At 50.1% G+C, this 22,729-nt stretch overlaps 1 protein-coding gene across 1 annotated transcript in view; it reads right to left on the reverse strand.

The window, feature by feature from the left end:
* Positions 1–22,729, reverse strand: part of LOC143925196 (integrin alpha-L-like) — a 79,141-nt gene that overhangs the window by 21,362 nt on the left and 35,050 nt on the right. Inside the window, exons 6-14 of the mRNA XM_077449795.1 lie at positions 17,131–17,251; positions 14,523–14,665; positions 11,101–11,238; positions 8,668–8,871; positions 8,455–8,576; positions 8,227–8,372; positions 6,660–6,814; positions 6,378–6,491; positions 1,208–1,269 (exon numbers count right to left, since the gene is read on the reverse strand). Of these exons, the coding sequence (XP_077305921.1) occupies positions 1,208–1,269; positions 6,378–6,491; positions 6,660–6,814; positions 8,227–8,372; positions 8,455–8,576; positions 8,668–8,871; positions 11,101–11,238; positions 14,523–14,665; positions 17,131–17,251 (1,205 nt within the window). The remainder of the gene's footprint in view (positions 1–1,207; positions 1,270–6,377; positions 6,492–6,659; positions 6,815–8,226; positions 8,373–8,454; positions 8,577–8,667; positions 8,872–11,100; positions 11,239–14,522; positions 14,666–17,130; positions 17,252–22,729) is intronic.

Genomic DNA, 22,729 nt, shown 5'->3' on the forward strand with positions numbered 1-22,729 from the left:
TCTGTTCGTGTACTCAAGCTGAAACCAACTTGGGTTCTGCAGCAGGACAATGATCCTAAACACACCAGCAAGTCCACCACCGAATGGCTGAAGAAAAACAAAATGAAGACTTTGGAGTGGCCTAGCCAAAGTCCTGACCTGAATCCTATTGAGATGTTGTGGTATGACCTTAAAAAGGCCGTTCATGCTCGAAAACCCTCTAATGTAACTGAATTAGGACAATTCTGCAAAGATGAGTGGGCCAAAATTCCTCCAGGACGCTGTAAAAGCCTCATTGCACGTTATCGCAAACGCTTGCTTGCAGTTGTTGCTGCTAAGGGTGGCCCAACCAGTTATTAGGTTTAGGGGGCAATCACTTTTTCACACAGGGCCATGATGGTTTGGATTTTTTTTCACCTTTAATAATAAACACCTTCATTTACAAATTGCATTTTGTGTTTACTTGTGTTGTCCTTGACTATTGTTTAAATTGGTTTGATGTTCCGAAACACTTAAGTGTGACAAACATGCAAAGGAACAGGAAATGAGGAAGGGGGCAAACACTTTTTCACACCACTGTATGTAGACAAACTGGCCATGGATCCCCATTGATGTCATTGACCAATTAGGGGCATGACCAATTTGGTAAATGAAGTTACCCAGGATCCCTGGTGCTGTTGTGTACATTATAGCAGTGGAGGGGATTCTGCTATTTAGCGGTTGTAGTGCGGCGGGGCATTATGGGGCTGAGGAAACATACCCAGGAGGCAGGTCCTTGTGAATTATCTCCTCCAATCACGTTATTTAAAGCATTTGTAGAAACAACACCCTTCCACACATCCCCTCACTGTACGGTATGGTATTTACCAACAATCAGCCTATAGCAGTGCCCAACTCCCCATGCCCTTTTTTTTTACCAACAGATTGTGTATTAGCCCATAGACTTCAAAAGGTTTCATTGCTAAGTTCATTGTTTGAAGACTTCCAGCTGGTTTCACTGAACCCCCCCCAGGAATAGAAACCCAGCCCGATGAACTCCCCCAACGTTCATTCACTGTAGAGAATGATCTGGGCTCAGAGTACTGGAATATCTGGATGGATGCTGACTATACCATAAAGGCTGGAGACCCAATGTGTTGCCTAAATCTCCTCCATAGACAATCTATCGGCAGTCCTGGAGAAGATGTCGGACCGTTTTGAAACCTCTGGGTGAAAAATTGGTACTTACGTTAAAAGTAGGTGAAAGTCGGGCTCACAGCTTCCTCCACTGCCACAGAGCTGGAAGGGGATCTACAGGGGGGCAGAAAAGATGTCATGTGATCATGTGATATATGGGCCACTTATTGGGTAAAGCCAGGACATTCTTTCAGCAGGAATGCAGCTCCGGCAATTCCAGCACTGAATGTATGGAATGCCAAGGGGTGTGATGGAGAATCAGTGGCAGCCTGTCCATTAGGAGCCCACGAGCACTGACCCCCATCCATGCGTCTGGCCCCCCAGTCTACATACAGGGCGCCGAACCATAGATTCCAATGGGGGGGGGGGGGGGTTTGAAGAACATGATTAGAACCAGAGGCTCCAATAGGCTTCAAAACAGGGTGGGTTTGGGGCACAGAGTATTGCGCGCAGAGTCCACCCAGTTGCGCGACAATAGCGAACTAATATTCGCTATCGCCACAGTGATCCTCCTCCCGGACCATCATGAAGCGGGTCTGAGACCCGTCACCCGATTAGCTGAAAGGACAGGCAATCCTATTGGATGCATAGGAGGAGGGAGGAGGATCACGCTAGGGCATGCTTATGCCGCCCTTACTACACGTTGCCTGTCCACCCGCTACCTAGATGGGGTAAGTGCCGTCTGACCGTCCTCCCATCTGCAGGGGGAGGGGGGGGGGGTCCTGGGTGCCACCGACTGGGGGGTTGGTTGTTGCTGGGGGAGATTATAACTTTGGTGAGGAGGGGTGGGTCAATTGTGGCTGGAAGGGATCTACTGTTGAGGGGTGGGATCTATTGTTCCTGGCTGCTGGATTGTCTATTGATGCTGGCTGCTGTGAGATCTGTTCTTGCTGCTGGGGGGTCAATTGTTTTGGGGGTGATATTTTGTTGCAGGGGTCCTATGTTGCTGGGGGGTCTATTGTTTCTGGGGAAATCTATTGTTTCTGGGGGAATTTATTGTTGTTGGGGGAATTTATTGTTGCTGGGGGAATTTATTGCTGCTGGGGGAATTTTTTGCTGCTGGCTGCAGGGGATCTATTTTACTGCTTTTCTTGTTATCATTACCAAATTCCATAGAAATTACTTAGCACGACATAATGATACTTGGCTCTGTATTCTGTAAATGAGGCAGTGCTGGGAGGTGGGTAGGGGGTGGAATCAAGGGATGGTGCTCAGAGGTCGGTAGGGGGTGGAACCAAGGGATGGTGCTCAGAGGTGGGTAGGGGGTGGAACCAAGGGATGGTGCTCAGAGGTCGGTAGGGGGTGGAACCAAGGGATGGTGCTCAGGGGTGGGTAGGGGGTGGAACCAAGGGATGGTGCTCAGAGGTGGGTAGGGGATGGAACCAAGGGATGGTGCTCAGAGGTGGGTAGGGGGTGGAACCAAGGGATGGTGCTCAGAGGTGGGTAGGGGATGGAACCAAGGGATGGTGCTCAGAGGTGGGTAGGGGGTGGAACCAAGGGATGGTGCTCAGAGGTGGGTAGGGGGTGGAACCAAGGGATGGTGCTCAGAGGTGGGTAGGGGATGGAACCAAGGGATGGTGCTCAGAGGTGGGTAGGGGGTGGAACCAAGGGATGGTGCTCAGAGGTGGGTAGGGGGTGGAACCAAGGGATGGTGCTCAGAGGTGGGTAGGGGGTGGAACCAAGGGATGGTGCTCAGAGGTGGGTAGGGGGGTGGAACCAAGGGATGGTGCTCAGAGGTGGGTAGGGGATGGAACCAAGGGATGGTGCTCAGAGGTGGGTAGGGGGTGGAACCAAGGGATGGTGCTCAGAGGTGGGTAGGGGGTGGAACCAAGGGATGGTGCTCAGAGGTCGGTAGGGGGTGGAACCAAGGGATGGTGCTCAGGGGTGGGTAGGGGGTGGAACCAAGGGATGGTGCTCAGAGGTGGGTAGGGGGTGGAACCAAGGGATGGTGCTCAGAGGTGGGTAGGGGGTGGAACCAAGGGATGGTGCTCAGAGGTGGGTAGGGGGTGGAACCAAGGGATGGTGCTCAGAGGTGGGTAGGGGGTGGAACCAAGGGATGGTGCTCAGAGGTGGGTAGGGGGTGGAACCAAGGGATGGTGCTCAGAGGTGGGTAGGGGGTGGAACCAAGGGATGGTGCTCAGAGGTCGGTAGGGGGTGGAACCAAGGGATGGTGCTCAGGGGTGGGTAGGGGGTGGAACCAAGGGATGGTGCTCAGAGGTGGGTAGAGGGTGGAACCAAGGGATGGTGCTCAGAGGTGGGTAGGGGGTGGAACCAAGGGATGGTGCTCAGAGGTCGGTAGGGGATGGAACCAAGGGATGGTGCTCAGAGGTGGGTAGGGGGTGGAACCAAGGGATGGTGCTCAGAGGTGGGTAGGGGGTGGAACCAAGGGATGGTGCTCAGAGGTGGGTAGGGGGTGGAACCAAGGGATGGTGCTCAGAGGTCGGTAGGGGATGGAACCAAGGGATGGTGCTCAGAGGTGGGCAGGGGGTGGAACCAAGGGATGGTGCTCAGAGGTGGGTAGGGGGTGGAACCAAGGGATGGTGCTCAGAGGTGGGTAGGGGATGGAACCAAGGGATGGTGCTCAGAGGTGGGTAGGGGGTGGAACCAAGGGATGGTGCTCAGAGGTGGGTAGGGGGTGGAACCAAGGGATGGTGCTCAGAGGTGGGTAGGGGGTGGAACCAAGGGATGGTGCTCAGAGGTGGGTAGGGGGTGGAACCAAGGGATGGTGCTCAGAGGTGGGTAGGGGGTGGAACCAAGGGATGGTGCTCAGAGGTGGGTAGGGGATGGAACCAAGGGATGGTGCTCAGAGGTGGGTAGGGGGTGGAACCAAGGGATGGTGCTCAGAGGTGGGTAGGGGATGGAACCAAGGGATGGTGCTCAGAGGTGGGTAGGGGGTGGAACCAAGGGATGGTGCTCAGAGGTCGGTAGGGGGTGGAACCAAGGGATGGTGCTCAGAGGTTGGTAGGGGATGGAACCAAGGGATGGTGCTCAGAGGTGGGTAGGGGATGGAACCAAGGGATGGTGCTCAGAGGTGGGTAGGGGGTGGAACCAAGGGATGGTGCTCAGAGGTTGGTAGGGGATGGAACCAAGGGATGGTGCTCAGAGGTGGGTAGGGGATGGAACCAAGGGATGGTGCTCAGAGGTGGGTAGGGGGTGGAACCAATGGATGGTGCTCAGAGGTGGGTAGGGGGTGGAACCAAGGGATGGTGCTCAGAGTTGGGTAGGGGGTGGAGACAAGAAGTGTCCATCACCTATTCTCTAAGAGAAAAGCCCTCTCTAAACCTATTCACTAACAAACAACATCAAAGTGCATTTCAGGTTATTTCCGATGTAGCCCAGATACCTCTTGATCCTCTGGTGTGCTTGTTGGTCGCACCAAGGGTGGGTAGGGGGTGGAACCAAGGGATGGTGCTCAGAGGTCGGTAGGGGATGGAACCAAGGGATGGTGCTCAGAGGTGGGTAGGGGGTGGAACCAAGGGATGGTGCTCAGAGGTGGGTAGGGGGTGGAACCAAGGGATGGTGCTCAGAGGTGGGTAGGGGGTGGAACCAAGGGATGGTGCTCAGAGGTCGGTAGGGGATGGAACCAAGGGATGGTGCTCAGAGGTGGGTAGGGGGTGGAACCAAGGGATGGTGCTCAGAGGTGGGTAGGGGGTGGAACCAAGGGATGGTGCTCAGAGGTGGGTAGGGGATGGAACCAAGGGATGGTGCTCAGAGGTGGGTAGGGGGTGGAACCAAGGGATGGTGCTCAGAGGTGGGTAGGGGGTGGAACCAAGGGATGGTGCTCAGAGGTGGGTAGGGGGTGGAACCAAGGGATGGTGCTCAGAGTTGGGTAGGGGGTGGAGACAAGAAGTGTCCATCACCTATTCTCTAAGAGAAAAGCCCTCTCTAAACCTATTCACTAACAAACAACATCAAAGTGCATTTCAGGTTATTTCCGATGTAGCCCAGATACCTCTTGATCCTCTGGTGTGCTTGTTGGGCGCAATTGATGCTGAAATGTATCCAAAAAGGTATTGATATTATGACGTCAAGGTTATTATACCTAGCTAGAAAGCTGATATCGCGATTTCGGTTGGCGCCCACCTACCTTAACTCCCTTCTACTCGGAGAGCAATTGGCTTATCGCCATCGAAAAGCGGTTAACAGATCTAACCTTATCTGGCAAAGTTGGCTTGATAACCCAAGTCTCACCCACCACAATCAGCGACGGAAAGTTACAATGATAAGACCACCCAGACTTATCATGGTTATGGCCCAAGTTTGGACAAAGGAGACTTCTGAGGAAACGTCCCACCAATAATCTCGGCCTGTTTTGTTTTATTTTGTTTTTATCTGTTTTTCTTTTTTTTACTGTTTGTGTTTTCAAAAACAAAAAACACATTTTTTGAATAATCTCCGCATGTGCGGCTCGGTAGCGGCTTTTATATCTCATGTGTAAAGCCTGGGTGGAGGGTTGTCATCTTTGCCTTTCAGCTCTGTAAAGTACAAGCTATTTTTTTCCTTGTCAATAAAAAAAAGTTTTGAGTAAAAAAAAAAAAAGTGCATTGCCATTTAAAAGTCTAAATTTTTGTCAAACCAAATGGGAATGGAGAAGAGGTATGGCTTCAGTGAGCGTGGGATAATTACTGGTGTGAAGTTGGTTGTAGCCTCTCTGAACCTCATGGGATGTCACACCACACAATGCCATCTCTAGGGGTTACAGAGAAGATGTGACTGGCACCCCTGTGGTGGAAACACCTTGTTATTGGGAGAGGTGGAAGGAGAAATGGCCGGACTGGTTCATGCGGACAGGAAGTCTATGGCCGTCTCTGAACACCCAACATGAGGAACCTTGAAGGTCTACAACAAGAAGACCACCCCGGGTTCCTCTCAAGGAAAATGAGGCTACAGGGGACACCAAATCACCAGAAATGGAGGACTGAAGATTGAAGGGTGTAGCTCATCTCTTCAGTCTCGATTGATGGAGGTTCAGGATTTGGGTTATGGATCCATCCTGTCAGTGGTGTCAGTGGTGTCAGTGGTGTCAGTGGTGTCACTGGTGTCATTGGTGTCATTGGTGTCACTGGTGTCATTGGTGTCACTGGTGTCATTGGTGTCATTGGTGTCAGTGGTGTCAGTGGTGTCAGTGGTTCAGGCAGGTGATTTGATAATAGTTTGGTACTGTTTTCTGCGTTGGCCCCCTGGGAGTGCCAGCCAGTGACCACAAGTGGCTCCACACGTACCTGGGCACTGTCTTTAAGAATGCTGGATGGAGAGAGGAGCCAGCGAGAGACATTTGGGATCTGAGAGGCCGTAACAGACACCAACACAGGAGAGCTGTTCTCCAGAAAACAGTCCTGAAGGAGACAAAGACACCAATCACAACACAGGAAAATAAATCTATTTTGTGACCCCCCCCCAAATCCCATAACATTCGATTCTGTACAATACCCCCAACTATTGTAATGCCCCCCATGAAGAGTGACCCATCAGAGGGGCAGATACAGGGTGAGCACGTCTCTTACCAGAAGGGAAATGTTGTGATTGCGGCACACAGGCTGGTCCACCTCGAGGACGATGGTCTTTATTATCTCCTTCTGACTGTTTGCGAAGGACATTCGACTGACCGGTCGCTCAAAGTCCAGAATGACGGTGTACTGGAGGGAGACGTTCAGGAGCCCTAAAAAGAGAGGAGATAATGTGATGGGGGCCCGGGGGGACTGGAGACGTCAATAATGGGGCCTATTAGAGAGTTCAGGAGGGACATTTTCAGGGATCCTTAGAGGGAGAGCAATGGGGGATCCCAGCGAGATAGAAGGAGACTAATAGGGGTTCTAAGCCCTTGTACACACGGCCGGAGAATCCGTCGGAATGTGTCCTATCGGACCGTGTTGTCGGATAATCCGTCTGTGTGTGGTCTGCATCGGACTGATTCTGTCCAAATCTCCGTCCGACCCAATTTTCCAACATGTTGGAAATATTTCCCGACCAACTGGTTCGATCGGAAAAAATTTCCAATCATGTGTAGAGAATTTTGATCGGACCAAGTGCCACGCATGCTCAGATCAAATTCCTACATCAAAGCTATTGGCTACTAGCCTGAATGTAGTCCCATCGTAACGAAATGACGTCATCACGTTCTGAATGATCGGATTTTTCGCCAACTTTGTCCGACCCGTGTGTATGCAACAGTTTCGGACAAAATCCGACGGACAAAATCCAACGGATTTGGTTGTCAAAATCTCCGACCGTGTGTACAGGGGCTTAGAGAGAGGAACGGGGGCAATGAGGTATTGAGGTCTTTAGGAAAAGAAAAGGAGAGTAATGGGGGGGGGGGGGGGTCTTAGAGAAAGGAAATGAGCAATGGTGGGGGGGGGTTGATAAAGAAAGGAAACGAGTAATTGGAATGATCCTTAGAGGAAAGAAGACTAATAAAGGGAGAGGAGAGTAACCGAGTAATCGGAAGGGATGGGGGTCAGATATTCTTAGAGAGAAGAATGAATTGTAAGAGAGAGGAGAGAGGAGAGGAAAGTGATGGGGGGGGGGCTCTTAGAGAAAGGAAAGGGGGGTAATGGGAGTTGGGGGAAGGGGTATTTAGAAAGAAGGACATGGGGGAGCTTAGCAAGAGGAAAGAAGGGGGAGGGGGAATCCTTAGAAAGAAGGAATGAGAGTAATGGGCATGGATCTTTAGAAAAAGGAAAGGAGACTAATGGGGGGGGGGTATTGGAGGGAGAAAATGAGAGTAATTGGGGGATCCTCGGAGAAAAGAGATGAGAGTAATGGAGGGAAGGGGGTCTTTCAGAGAGGAAAGGAGAATAATGTGGGGCGGCTCTTAGAAAAGGAAAGTAATGGGGGGTACTTAGAGGATAAGAGAGAGTAATGGTGGAGGGGTCCTTAGAGAGAGGAAACGTAAGTATTGGGGAGGACCTTAGAGAAACAGAAAAGGAAGTAATTGGTGGGTGGGGGGTCATAAAAAGAGTAGAGGAGTATAATGGGGTGGTCCTTCTAGAGAAAAGAACAGAAGAGATCTGTCAGTTGATAGGACGGCTCATGGAATGGCACAATATGGAGGACCTCTGGTGGTCTCTTCACCTTTATATTGGGTGGTGAGGATTTTGGGCTCCACACATATCTGCAGGGTGACTTCATTGGCACAGTTGGCTCCCTCCACGGTGGGGAAAGGGATCTCCGGGGGGGTGGAGGTCAGGGTTACATTGACGTCCAGCAGAGGTTGTGACCTGTAAAGGGGACACCAAGGGGGATAATTCACAATTCTGAGTAGAACAAATCTAAAATAGCAAAGAGGAAAAGAACAAAGACCTGAAGAGGGCGACACTTCCCGCCGTTCCCACCGCAACGTCCGTCAGTCCATCCCCCGTCATATCCATCACTCCATCCACCGACAGTCCAAATCCAGAACTCCCAGCAGGAGCCGTCAGGCGCTGATAAGAGGGGAAAAGAGCTCAATGTCCAGAGGAGGCGCCACTCAGCCCTCCCGAGACTCCTTCATACAACCCATTTCTATCCTCCTACCTGGCTGTATTCAGAGTTCACCCCTCCGGCCCTTCCTCCGAATATGTACAGAGCTCCTCTCCCCTCCATCTCATATGGAGCTCCAACAGCCACATCGCCGAATCCATCTCCATCCAGATCACCGAGACACGAGACCGCCGCTCCAAACTGAGAGTGAAGGTGACCCGACTCACCATGGAGAGACCCCCGAAACTCGAGACTTCCCTGGGGGGAGATGAGCGAGAAATACATGAGAGAGGAGGAAGGGAAGGAGAGAGAGAAGAGGGGGAAGGGAAGGAGAGAGAGAAGAGGGGGAAGGGAAGGAGAGAGAAGAGGAAGGGAAGGAGAGAGAGAAGAGGTGGAAGGGAAGGAGAGAGAGAGAGAGAGAAGAGGGGGAAGGGAAGGAGAGAGAAGAGGAAGGGAAGGAGAGATAGAAGAGGAGGAAGGGAAGGAGAGATAGAAGAGGGGGAAGGGAAGGAGAGATAGAAGAGGGGGAAGGGAAGGAGAGATAGAAGAGGAGGAAGGGAAGGAGAGATAGAAGAGGAGGAAGGGAAGGAGAGATGGAAGAGGGGGAAGGGAAGGAGAGATAGAAGAGGGGGAAGGGAAGGAGAGAGAAGAGGAAGGGAAGGAGAGATAGAAGAGGAGGAAGGGAAGGAGAGAGAGAGAGAGAGAAGAGGGGGAAGGGAAGGAGAGAGAGAGAGAGAGAAGAGGGGGAAGGGAAGGAGAGAGAAGAGGAAGGGAAGGAGAGATAGAAGAGGAGGAAGGGAAGGAGAGATAGAAGAGGGGGAAGGGAAGGAGAGATAGAAGAGGGGGAAGGGAAGGAGAGATAGAAGAGGAGGAAGGGAAGGAGAGATAGAAGAGGAGGAAGGGAAGGAGAGATGGAAGAGGGGGAAGGGAAGGAGAGATAGAAGAGGGGGAAGGGAAGGAGAGAGAAGAGGAAGGGAAGGAGAGATAGAAGAGGAGGAAGGGAAGGAGAGATAGAAGAGGGGGAAGGGAAGGAGAGATAGAAGAGGAGGAAGGGAAGGAGAGCTAGAAGAGGGGGAAGGGAAGGAGAGAGAGAAGAGGGGGAAGGGAAGGAGAGAGAGAAGAGGTGGAAGGGAAGGAGAGAGAGAGAGAGAGAAGAGGGGGAAGGGAAGGAGAGAGAAGAGGAAGGGAAGGAGAGATAGAAGAGGAGGAAGGGAAGGAGAGATAGAAGAGGGGGAAGGGAAGGAGAGATAGAAGAGGGGGAAGGGAAGGAGAGATAGAAGAGGAGGAAGGGAAGGAGAGATAGAAGAGGAGGAAGGGAAGGAGAGATGGAAGAGGGGGAAGGGAAGGAGAGATAGAAGAGGGGGAAGGGAAGGAGAGAGAAGAGGAAGGGAAGGAGAGATAGAAGAGGAGGAAGGGAAGGAGAGATAGAAGAGGGGGAAGGGAAGGAGAGATAGAAGAGGGGAAGGGAAGGAGAGATAGAAGAGGAGGAAGGGAAGGAGAGATAGAAGAGGAGGAAGGGAAGGAGAGATGGAAGAGGGGGAAGGGAAGGAGAGATAGAAGAGGGGGAAGGGAAGGAGAGAGAAGAGGAAGGGAAGGAGAGATAGAAGAGGAGGAAGGGAAGGAGAGATAGAAGAGGAGGAAGGGAAGGAGAGATAGAAGAGGAGGAAGGGAAGGAGAGAGAGAAGAGGAGGAAGGGAAGGAGAGATAGAAGGGGGGGAAGGGAAGGAGAGATAGAAGAGGAGGAAGGGAAGGAGAGATAGAAGAGGGGGAAGGGAAGGAGAGATAGAAGAGGGGGAAGGGAAGGAGAGATAGAAGAGGAGGAAGGGAAGGAGAGATAGAAGAGGAGGGGGAAGGGAAGGAGGAGATAGAAGAGGAGGGGGAGAAGGAGAGAGAAGAGGAAGGGAAGGAGAGATAGAAGAGGAGGAAGGGAAGGAGGAGATAGAAGAGGAGGAAGGGAAGGAGGGATAGAAGAGGGGAAGGGAAGGAGGAGATAGAAGAAGAGGAGGAAGGGAAGGAGAGACAGAAGAGGAGGAAGGGAAGGAGAGATAGAAGAGGGGGAAGGGAAGGAGAGATAGAAGAGGAGGAGGAGGAATGGAAGGAGAGATAGAAGAGGAGGAAGGGAAGGAGAGATAGAAGAGGAGGAAGGGAAGGAGAGATAGAAGAGGGGGAAGGGAAGGAGAGATAGAAGAGGAGGAAGGGAAGGAGAGATAGAAGAGGAGGAGGAAGGGAAGGAGAGATAGAAGAGGGGGAAGGGAAGGAGAGATAGAAGAGGGGAAGGGAAGGAGAGATAGAAGAGGGGGAAGGGAAGGAGAGATAGAAGAGGGGGAAGGGAAGGAGAGATAGAAGAGGAGGAGGAAGGGAAGGAGAGATAGAAGAGGGGGGTGGGAAGGAGAGATAGAAGAGGAGGAATGGAAGGAGAGATAGAAGAGGAGGAGGAAGGAGCAGAGCGGAGGATGAGATGAAGAGGTTGGACAGATTTGGCCTCACCTGAATATAGTGATATACAGACACCTGTCCAGACCTTCGAACATCAGTGAAATGAGGAGCCGCAATCAGCACCACATCTGAGAGACCGTCCAGATCAATGTCACCGACCTCAATCTCTGCGCCAAAGTACGAGCCGACCTGACACAGCATGGAGGAGATACAAATCCAATGACTCCATCTATACATATCTGTACTGTCCTCTCCGTGCCGTCTCTCCCTGTCTATAGTATAATAGGGGGTCTCTTGTATGGAGCCGTCTCTCCCTGTCTATAGTATCATAGGACGGTCTCTTGTATGGAGCAGTCTCTCCCTGTCTATAGTATCATAGGACGGTCTCTTGTATGGAGCAGTCTCTCCCTGTCTATAGTATCATAGGACGGTCTCTTGTATGGAGCAGTCTCCCCCTGTCTATAGTATCATAGGACGGTCTCTTGTATGGAGCCGTCTCCCCCTGTCTATAGTATCATAGGACGGTCTCTTGTATGGAGCCGTCTCTCCCTGTCTATAGTATCATAGGACGGTCTCTTGTATGGAGCCGTCTCTCCCTGTCTATAGTATCATAGGACGGTCTCTTGTATGGAGATGTCTCTCCCTGTCTATAGTATAATAGGAGGGTCTCTTGTATGGAGCAGTCTCTCCCTGTCTATAGTATAATAGGACGGTCTCTTGTATGGAGATGTCTCTCCCTGTCTATAGTATCATAGGACGGTCTCTTGTATGGAGCCGTCTCTCCCTGTCTATAGTATAATAGGACGGTCTCTTGTATGGAGATGTCTCTCCCTGTCTATAGTATCATAGGACGGTCTCTTGTATGGAGCAGTCTCTCCCTGTCTATAGTATAATAGGAGGGTCTCTTGTATGGAGCAGTCTCTCCCTGTCTATAGTATAATAGGACGGTCTCTTGTATAGAGCAGTCTCTCCCTGTCTATAGTATCATAGGACGGTCTCTTGTATGGAGCCGTCTCTCCCTGTCTATAGTATAATAGGACGGTCTCTTGTATGGAGCCGTCTCTCCCTGTCTATAGTATAATAGGACGGTCTCTTGTATGGAGCCGTCTCTCCCTGTCTATAGTATAATAGGACGGTCTCTTGTATGGAGCCGTCTCTCCCTGTCTATAGTATAATAGGAGGGTCTCTTGTATGGAGCCGTCTCTCCCTGTCTATAGTATAATAGGACAGTCTCTTGTATGGAGATGTCTCTCCCTGTCTATAGTATAATAGGAGGGTCTCTTGTATGGAGCCGTCTCTCCCTGTCTATAGTATCATAGGAGGGTCTCTTGTATGGAGCAGTCTCTCCCTGTCTATAGTATAATAGGGGGGTCTCTTGTATGGAGCCGTCTCTCCCTGTCTATAGTATAATAGGGGGGTCTCTTGTATGGAGCCGTCTCTCCCTGTCTATAGTATAATAGGAGGGTCTCTTGTATGGAGCCGTCTCTCCCTGTCTATAGTATCATAGGACAGTCTCTTGTATGGAGCAGTCTCTCCCTGTCTATAGTATCATAGAACAGTCTCTTGTATGGAGCAGTCTCTCCCTGTCTATAGTATAATAGGAGGGTCTCTTGTATGGAGCAGTCTCTCCCTGTCTATAGTATAATAGGAGGGTCTCTTGTATGGAGCCGTCTCTCCCTGTCTATAGTATCATAGGACAGTCTCTTGTATGGAGCAGTCTCTCCCTGTCTATAGTATCATAGAACAGTCTCTTGTATGGAGCAGTCTCCCCCTGTCTATAGTATAATAGGAGGGTCTCTTGTATGGAGCCGTCTCTCCCTGTCTATAGTATCATAGGACAGTCTCTTGTATGGAGCCGTCTCTCCCTGTCTATAGTATCATAGGAGGGTCTCTTGTATGGAGCCGTCTCTCCCTGTCTATAGTATCATAGGACAGTCTCTTGTATGGAGCCGTCTCTCCCTGTCTATAGTATAATAGGAGGGTCTCTTGTATGGAGCAGTCTCTCCCTGTCTATAGTATCATAGGAGGGTCTCTTGTATGGAGCAGTCTCTCCCTGTCTATAGTATCATAGGACGGTCTCTTGTATGGAGCCGTCTCTCCCTGTCTATAGTATCATAGGACGGTCTCTTGTATGGAGCCGTCTCTCCCTGTCTATAGTATCATAGGACAGTCTCTTGTATGGAGCCGTCTCTCCCTGTCTATAGTATAATAGGAGGGTCTCTTGTATGGAGCAGTCTCTCCCTGTCTATAGTATAATAGGGGGGTCTCTTGTATGGAGCTGTCTCTCCCTGTCTATAGTATCATAGGAGGGTCTCTTGTATGGAGCAGTCTCTCCCTGTCTATAGTATCATAGGAGGGTCTCTTGTATGGAGCCGTCTCTCCCTGTCTATAGTATCATAGGACAGTCTCTTGTATGGAGCCGTCTCTCCCTGTCTATAGTATCATAGGAGGGTCTCTTGTATGGAGCCGTCTCTCCCTGTCTATAGTATCATAGGACAGTCTCTTGTATGGAGCCGTCTCTCCCTGTCTATAGTATCATAGGAGGGTCTCTTGTATGGAGCAGTCTCTCCCTGTCTATAGTATCATAGGAGGGTCTCTTGTATGGAGCCGTCTCTCCCTGTCTATAGTATCATAGGACGGTCTCTTGTATGGAGCCGTCTCTCCCTGTCTATAGTATCATAGGACGGTCTCTTCTATGGAGCAGTCTCTCCCTGTCTATAGTATAATAGGGGGGTCTCTTGTATGGAGCAGTCTCTCCCTGTCTATAGTATAATAGGGGGGTCTCTTGTATGGAGCCGTCTCTCCCTGTCTATAGTATGATAGGACGGTCTCTTGTATGGAGCCGTCTCTCCCTGTCTATAGTATCATAGGAGGGTCTCTTGTATGGAGCCGTCTCTCCCCGTCTATAGTATAATAGGAGGGTCTCTTGTATGGAGCCGTCTCTCCCTGTCTATAGTATAATAGGAGGGTCTCTTGTATGGAGCAGTCTCTCCCTGTCTATAGTATAATAGGGGGGTCTCTTGTATGGAGCTGTCTCTCCCTGTCTATAGTATCATAGGAGGGTCTCTTGTATGGAGCCGTCTCTCCCTGTCTATAGTATCATAGGACGGTCTCTTGTATGGAGCCGTCTCTCCCTGTCTATAGTATCATAGGACGGTCTCTTGTATGGAGCCGTCTCTCCCTGTCTATAGTATAATAGGACGGTCTCTTGTATGGAGCCGTCTCTCCCTGTCTATAGTATCATAGGAGGGTCTCTTGTATGGAGCCGTCTCTCCCTGTCTATAGTATCATAGGACGGTCTCTTGTATGGAGCCGTCTCTCCCTGTCTATAGTATCATAGGACGGTCTCTTGTATGGAGCAGTCTCTCCCTGTCTATAGTATCATAGGACGGTCTCTTGTATGGAGCAGTCTCTTCTCTCTCTGTCAGTCTCTCATACAGGACTCTTGTGTTGCAGATCCCTCCATTCCCCACCTGCTCTCCTGAGATGTTGCGGATCCACTCGGTGCCATGTGGTGTCTCTCGGAAGATCATCACAATGCCGACATATTGATGTCTTGGGGCTCCGGCCACATAGAAGGGCCCCTCCGGGACCTGAAGAACTTCTACGGAATATCCTGCAGATTGTCAGAGACTATTAGAGAACACGGCCTGAAATCACAGGTCTCAAATGTGTTTTGTGTGGTCTGAGAAGAGATAAAGCTGATTATCTGGAGGAGTTCAAATGCTATAACTCTGCCAGCAGACAATGGGAGACAGGCTGACCCCAGACCTGCCATCCTGACCAGACCCCTCATCCTGACCAGACCCCTGATCCTGACCAGACCCCTGATCTGTGACCAGACCCGTGATCTGTGACCAGACCCATGATCCTGACCAGACCCCTGATCCTGACCAGACCCCTGATCCTGACCAGACCCCTGATCTGTGCCCAGACCCGTGATCCTGACCAGACCCGTGATCCTGACCAGACCCCTGATCTGTGCCCAGACACGTGATCCTGACCAGACCCCTGATCTGTGCCCAGACACGTGATCCTGACCAGACCCGTGATCCTGACCAGACCCCTGATCTGTGCCCAGACCCGTGATCCTGACCAGACCCCTGATCTGTGCCCAGACACGTGATCCTGACCGGCCCCCTGATCTGTGCCCAGACACGTGATCCTGACCAGACCCCTGATCTGTGCCCAGACACGTGATCCTGACCAGACCCCTGACCCTGACCAGACCCGTGATCCTGACCAGACCCCTGATCTGTGCCCAGACCCGTGATCCTGACCAGACCCCTGATCCTGACCAGACCCCTGATCCTGACCAGACCCCTGATCTGTGCCCAGACCCGTGATCCAGACCCCTGATCCTGACCAGACCCCTGATCCTGACCAGACCCATGATCCTGACCAGACCCGTGATCCTGACCAGACCCGTGATCCTGACCAGACCTGTGATCCTGACCAGACCCCCGATCCTGACCAGACCCGTGATCCTGACCAGACCCGTGATCCTGACCAGACCTGTGATCCTGACCAGACCCCCGATCCTGACCAGACCCGTGATCCTGACCAGACCCGTGATCCTGACCAGACCCGTGATCCTGACCAGACCCCTGATCCTGACCAGACCCGTGATCTGTGACCAGACCCGTGATCCTGACCACACCCCTGATCCTGACCAGACCCATGATCCTGACCAGACCTGTGATCTGTGACCAGACCCGTGATCCTGACCAGACCCATGATCTGTGACCAGACCCATGATCTTGACCAGACCCATGATCTGTGACCAGACCCATGATCTTGACCAGACCCATGATCTTGACCAGACCCGTGATCTGTGACCAGACCCATGATCCTGACCAGACCTGTGATCTGTGACCAGACCCGTGATCCTGACCAGACCCATGATCCTGACCAGACCTATGATCTGTGACCAGACCCGTGATCTGTGAACAGACCTGTGATCCTGACCAGACCTGTGATCCTGACCAGACCTGTGATCTGTGACCAGACCTGTGATCCTGACCAGACCTGTGATCTGTGACCAGACCCGTGATCTGTGACCAGACCCGTGATCCTGACCAGACCTGTGATGTGTGACTAGACCCGTGATCTGTGACCAGACCTGTGATGTGTGACTAGACCCGTGATCTGTGACCAGACCTGTGATCCTGACCAGACCTGTGATCTGTGACCAGACCCATGATCTTGACCAGACCCGTGATCTGTGACCAGACCCATGATCCTGACCAGACCCATGATTCTGACCAGACCCTTGATCCTGACCAGACCCATGATCTTGACCAGACCGGTGATCTGTGACCAGACCCGTGATCCTGACCAGACCCATGATCCTGACCAGACCCGTGATCTGTGACCAGACCCGTGATCCTGACCAGACCTGTGATCTGTGACCAGACCCGTGATCCTGACCAGACCCATGATCCTGACCAGACCTGTGATGTGTGACTAGACCCGTGATCTGTGACCAGACCTGTGATGTGTGACTAGACCCGTGATCTGTGACCAGACCTGTGATCCTGACCAGACCTGTGATCTGTGACCAGACCCATGATCTTGACCAGACCCGTGATCTGTGACCAAACCCATGATCCTGACCAGACCCGTGATCTGTGACCAGACCCGTGATCCTGACCAGACCCATGAACTGTGACCAGACCCGTGATCTGTGACCAGACCCGTGATCCTGACCAGACCTGTGATCCTGACCAGACCTGTGATACTGACCAGACCTGTGATCTGTGACCAGACCCATGATCCTGACCAGACCTGTGATCTGTGACCAGACCCGTGATCCTGACCAGACCTGTGATTTGTGACCAGACCCATGATCTTGACCAGACCCGTGATCTGTGACCAGACCCATGATCCTGACCAGACCCATGATTCTGACCAGACCCGTGATCCTGACCAGACCCATGATCCTGACCAGACCCGTGATCTGTGACCAGACCCGTGATCCTGACCAGACCCGTGATCTGTGACCCACCACCTATGCAGAGTTTTCTCTGTCACTCCCTTCATCACATGGATGAAATAGATTACACATCTGATAGCACTCACCCAGATATCCATATTTGTCATCCTCCTGGAGAGAGATGTTAATCAGCTTCTCTGGCTCAGAGATATCGAGCATTCCACCCGCCCAATCAAAGACACCGGGATCTCCCAGGATCTGCCGCTCCTGCAATGGAAAGAATTCACTGTTATCAGATCTGTAACAACATAATCCTACCAGCCTATAATCTGTAATAGGTAAGAGGATAGTCAGATACACAGTGACTAAGGGGACACAATCCAAGAGCTACAATGACTGGGAGGACACAACCCAACCAGACAGATCTACAATGATGGAGAGGACACAACCCAACCAGACAGATCTACAATGATGGAGAGGACACAACCCAACCAGACAGATCTACAATGATGGAGAGGATACAATCCTACCAGACAGATCTACAATGATGGAGAGGACACAACCCAACCAGACAGATCTACAATGATGGAGAGGATACAATCCTACCAGACAGATCTACAATGATGGAGAGGACACAACCCAACCAGACAGATCTACAATGATGGAGAGGACACAATCCAACCAGACAGATCTACAATGATGGAGAGGACACAACCCAACCAGACAGATCTACAATGATGGAGAGGACACAACCCAACCAGACAGATCTACAATGATGGAGAGGACACAATCCTACCAGACAGATCTACAATGATGGAGAGGACACAATCCTACCAGACAGATCTACAATGATGGAGAGGACACAATCCAACCAGACAGATCTACAATGATGGAGAGGACACAATCCTACCAGACAGATCTATAATGATGGAGAGGATACAACCCAACCAGACAGATCTACAATGATGGAGAGGACACAATCCTACCAGACAGATCTACAATGATGGAGAGGACACAATCCAACCAGACAGATCTACAATGATGGAGAGGACACAACCCAACCAGACAGATCTACAATGATGGAGAGGACACAATCCTACCAGACAGATCTACAATGATGGAGAGAGGACACAACCCAACCAGACAGATCTACAATGATGGAGAGGACACAACCCAACCAGACAGATCTACAATGATGGAGAGGACACAATCCTACCAGACAGATCTACAATGATGGAGAGGACACAATCCTACCAGACAGATCTACAATGACTGGGAGGACACAACCCAACCAGACAGATCTACAATGATGGAGAGAGGACACAATCCTACCAGACAGATCTACAATGATGGAGAGAGGACACAACCCAACCAGACAGATCTACAATGATGGAGAGGACACAATCCAACCAGACAGATCTACAATGATGGAGAGGACACAACCCAACCAGACAGATCTACAATGATGGAGAGGACACAATCCTACCAGACAGATCTACAATGATGGAGAGGACACAACCCAACCAGACAGATCTACAATGATGGAGAGGACACAATCCTACCAGACAGATCTACAATGATGGAGAGGACACAATCCTACCAGACAGATCTACAATGATGGAGAGGACACAACCCAACCAGACAGATCTACAATGATGGAGAGGACACAACCCAACCAGACAGATCTACAATGATGGAGAGGACACAACCCAACCAGACAGATCTACAATGATGGAGAGGACACAATCCTACCAGACAGATCTACAATGATGGAGAGGACACAACCCAACCAGACAGATCTACAATGATGGAGAGGACACAATCCTACCAGACAGATCTACAATGACTGGGAGGACACAACCCAACCAGACAGATCTACAATGATGGAGAGGACACAATCCTACCAGACAGATCTACAATGATGGAGAGGACACAATCCTACCAGACAGATCTACAATGATGGAGAGGACACAACCCAATCAGACAGATCTACAATGATGGAGAGGACACAACCCAACCAGACAGATCTACAATGATGGAGAGGACACAACCCAACCAGACAGATCTACAATGATGGAGAGGACACAATCCTACCAGACAGATCTACAATGATGGAGAGGACACAACCCAACCAGACAGATCTACAATGATGGAGAGGATACAACCCAACCAGACAGATCTACAATGATGGAGAGGACACAATCCTACCAGACAGATCTACAATGATGGAGAGGACACAATCCTACCAGACAGATCTACAATGATGGAGAGGACACAACCCAACCAGACAGATCTACAATGATGGAGAGGACACAATCCTACCAGACAGATCTACAATGACTGAGAGGATACAACCCAACCAGACAGATCTACAATGATGGAGAGGACACAATCCAACCAGACAGATCTACAATGATGGAGAGGACACAATCCAACCAGACAGATCTACAGTGATGGAGAGGACACAACCCAACCAGACAGATCTACAGTGATGGAGAGGATACAACCCAACCAGACAGATCTACAATGATGGAGAGGACACAATCCTACCAGACAGATCTACAATGATGGAGAGGACACAACCCAACCAGACAGATCTACAATGATGGAGAGGACACAACCCAACCAGACAGATCTACAATGATGGAGAGGACACAATCCTACCAGACAGATCTACAATGATGGAGAGGACACAATCCAACCAGACAGATCTACAATGATGGAGAGGACACAACCCAACCAGACAGATCTACAATGATGGAGAGGATACAATCCTACCAGACAGATCTACAATGATGGAGAGGACACAACCCAATCAGACAGATCTACAATGATGGAGAGGACACAACCCAACCAGACAGATCTACAATGATGGAGAGGACACAATCCTACCAGACAGATCTACAATGATGGAGAGGACACAATCCTACCAGACAGATCTACAATGATGGAGAGGACACAACCCAACCAGACAGATCTACAATGATGGAGAGGACACAACCCAACCAGACAGATCTACAATGATGGAGAGGATAAAATCCTACCAGACAGATCTACAATGATGGAGAGGACACAATCCAACCAGACAGATCTACAATGATGGAGAGGACACAACCCAACCAGACAGATCTACAATGATGGAGAGGATACAATCCTACCAGACAGATCTACAATGATGGAGAGGACACAACCCAATCAGACAGATCTACAATGATGGAGAGGACACAACCCAACCAGACAGATCTACAATGATGGAGAGGACACAATCCTACCAGACAGATCTACAATGATGGAGAGGACACAATCCTACCAGACAGATCTACAATGATGGAGAGGACACAACCCAACCAGACAGATCTACAATGATGGAGAGGACACAACCCAACCAGACAGATCTACAATGATGGAGAGGACACAACCCAACCAGACAGATCTACAATGATGGAGAGGAGACAATCCTACCAGACAGATCTACAATGATGGAGAGGACACAACCCAACCAGACAGATCTACAATGATGGAGAGGACACAATCCTACCAGACAGATCTACAATGATGGAGAGGACACAACCCAACCAGACAGATCTACAATGATGGAGAGGACACAATCCTACTAGACAGATCTACAATGATGGAGAGGACACAACCCAACCAGACAGATCTACAATGATGGAGAGGACACAACCCAACCAGACAGATCTACAATGATGGAGAGGACACAATCCTACCAGACAGATCTACAATGATAGAGAGGACACAATCCTACCAGACAGATCTACAATGATGGAGAGGACACAATCCTACCAGACAGATCTACAATGATGGAGAGGACACAACCCAACCAGACAGATCTACAATGATGGAGAGGACACAACCCAACCAGACAGATCTACAATGATGGAGAGGACACAACCCAACCAGACAGATCTACAATGATGGAGAGGAGACAATCCTACCAGACAGATCTACAATGATGGAGAGGACACAACCCAACCAGACAGATCTACAATGATGGAGAGGACACAATCCTACCAGACAGATCTACAATGATGGAGAGGACACAATCCAACCAGACAGATCTACAATGATGGAGAGGACACAATCCTACTAGACAGATCTACAATGATGGAGAGGACACAACCCAACCAGACAGATCTACAATGATGGAGAGGACACAACCCAACCAGACAGATCTACAATGATGGAGAGGACACAATCCTACCAGACAGATCTACAATGATAGAGAGGACACAATCCTACCAGACAGATCTACAATGATGGAGAGGACACAATCCTACCAGACAGATCTACAATGATGGAGAGGACACAACCCAACCAGACAGATCTACAATGATGGAGAGGACACAATCCTACCAGACAGATCTACAATGATGGAGAGGACACAATCCTACCAGACAGAACTACAATGATGGAGAGGACACAACCCAACCAGACAGATCTACAATGATGGAGAGGACACAATCCTACCAGACAGATCTACAATGATGGAGAGGACACAACCCAACCAGACAGATCTACAATGATGGAGAGGACACAACCCAACCAGACAGATCTACAATGATGGAGAGGACACAATCCTACCAGACAGATCTACAATGATGGAGAGGACACAATCCTACCAGACAGATCTACAATGATGGAGAGGACACAATCCTACCAGACAGATCTACAATGATGGAGAGGACACAATCCTACCAGACAGATCTACAATGACTGGGAGGACACAATCCTACCAGACAGATCTACAATGATGGAGAGGACACAATCCTACCAGACAGATCTACAATGATGGAGAGGATACAATCCAACCAGACAGATGTACAATGATGGAGAGGACACAATCCAACCAGACAGATCTACAATGATGGAGAGGACACAATCCTACCAGACAGATCTACAATGATGGAGAGGACACAATCCTACCAGACAGATCTACAATGATGGAGAGGACACAACCCAACCAGACAGATCTACAATGATGGAGAGGACACAATCCAACCAGACAGATCTACAATGATGGAGAGGACACAATCCTACCAGACAGATCTACAATGATGGAGAGGACACAACCCAACCAGACAGATCTACAATGATGGAGAGGATACAATCCAACCAGACAGATCTACAATGACTGAGGTGTATACAATCTAACCAGACAGATCTACAATGACTGAGGAGGATACAATCCAACCAGACAGATCTACAATGACTGAGGTGTATACAATCTAACCAGACAGATCTACAATGACTGAGGAGTATACAACCCAACCAGACAGATCTACAATGATGGAGAGGACACAACCCAACCAGACAGATCTACAATGACTGAAGCCTTGTACACACGGTTGGAGAATCCATCGAATGCGTCTTATCGGACCGTGTCGTCGGATAATCCGACTGTGTGTGGTATACATCAGACTGATTCCGTCCGAATCTCCGTCGGACCCAATTTTCCAACATGTTGGAAATATTTTCCGACCAACTGGTTTGATCGGACATACTCCGATCATGTGTAGAGAATTTTGATCGGACCAAGTGCCACGCATGCTCAGATCAAATTCCTACATCAAAGCTATTGGCTACTAGTCCCATCGTAACGAAATTACGTCATCACGTTCTGAATGATCGGATTTTTCGACAACTTAGTCCGACTGTGTGTATGCAACAGTTTTGGACAAGGTCCGACGGGCAAAATCCGACAGATTTGGTTGGCAGAATGTCCGA

This window comes from Lithobates pipiens, unplaced genomic scaffold (genome assembly GCF_037356315.1).
Source record: "Lithobates pipiens isolate NorthernLeopardFrog02 unplaced genomic scaffold, aLitPip1_a1.2 Scaffold_22, whole genome shotgun sequence".
In the NCBI taxonomy this organism is placed as follows: Eukaryota; Metazoa; Chordata; class Amphibia; order Anura; family Ranidae; genus Lithobates; species Lithobates pipiens.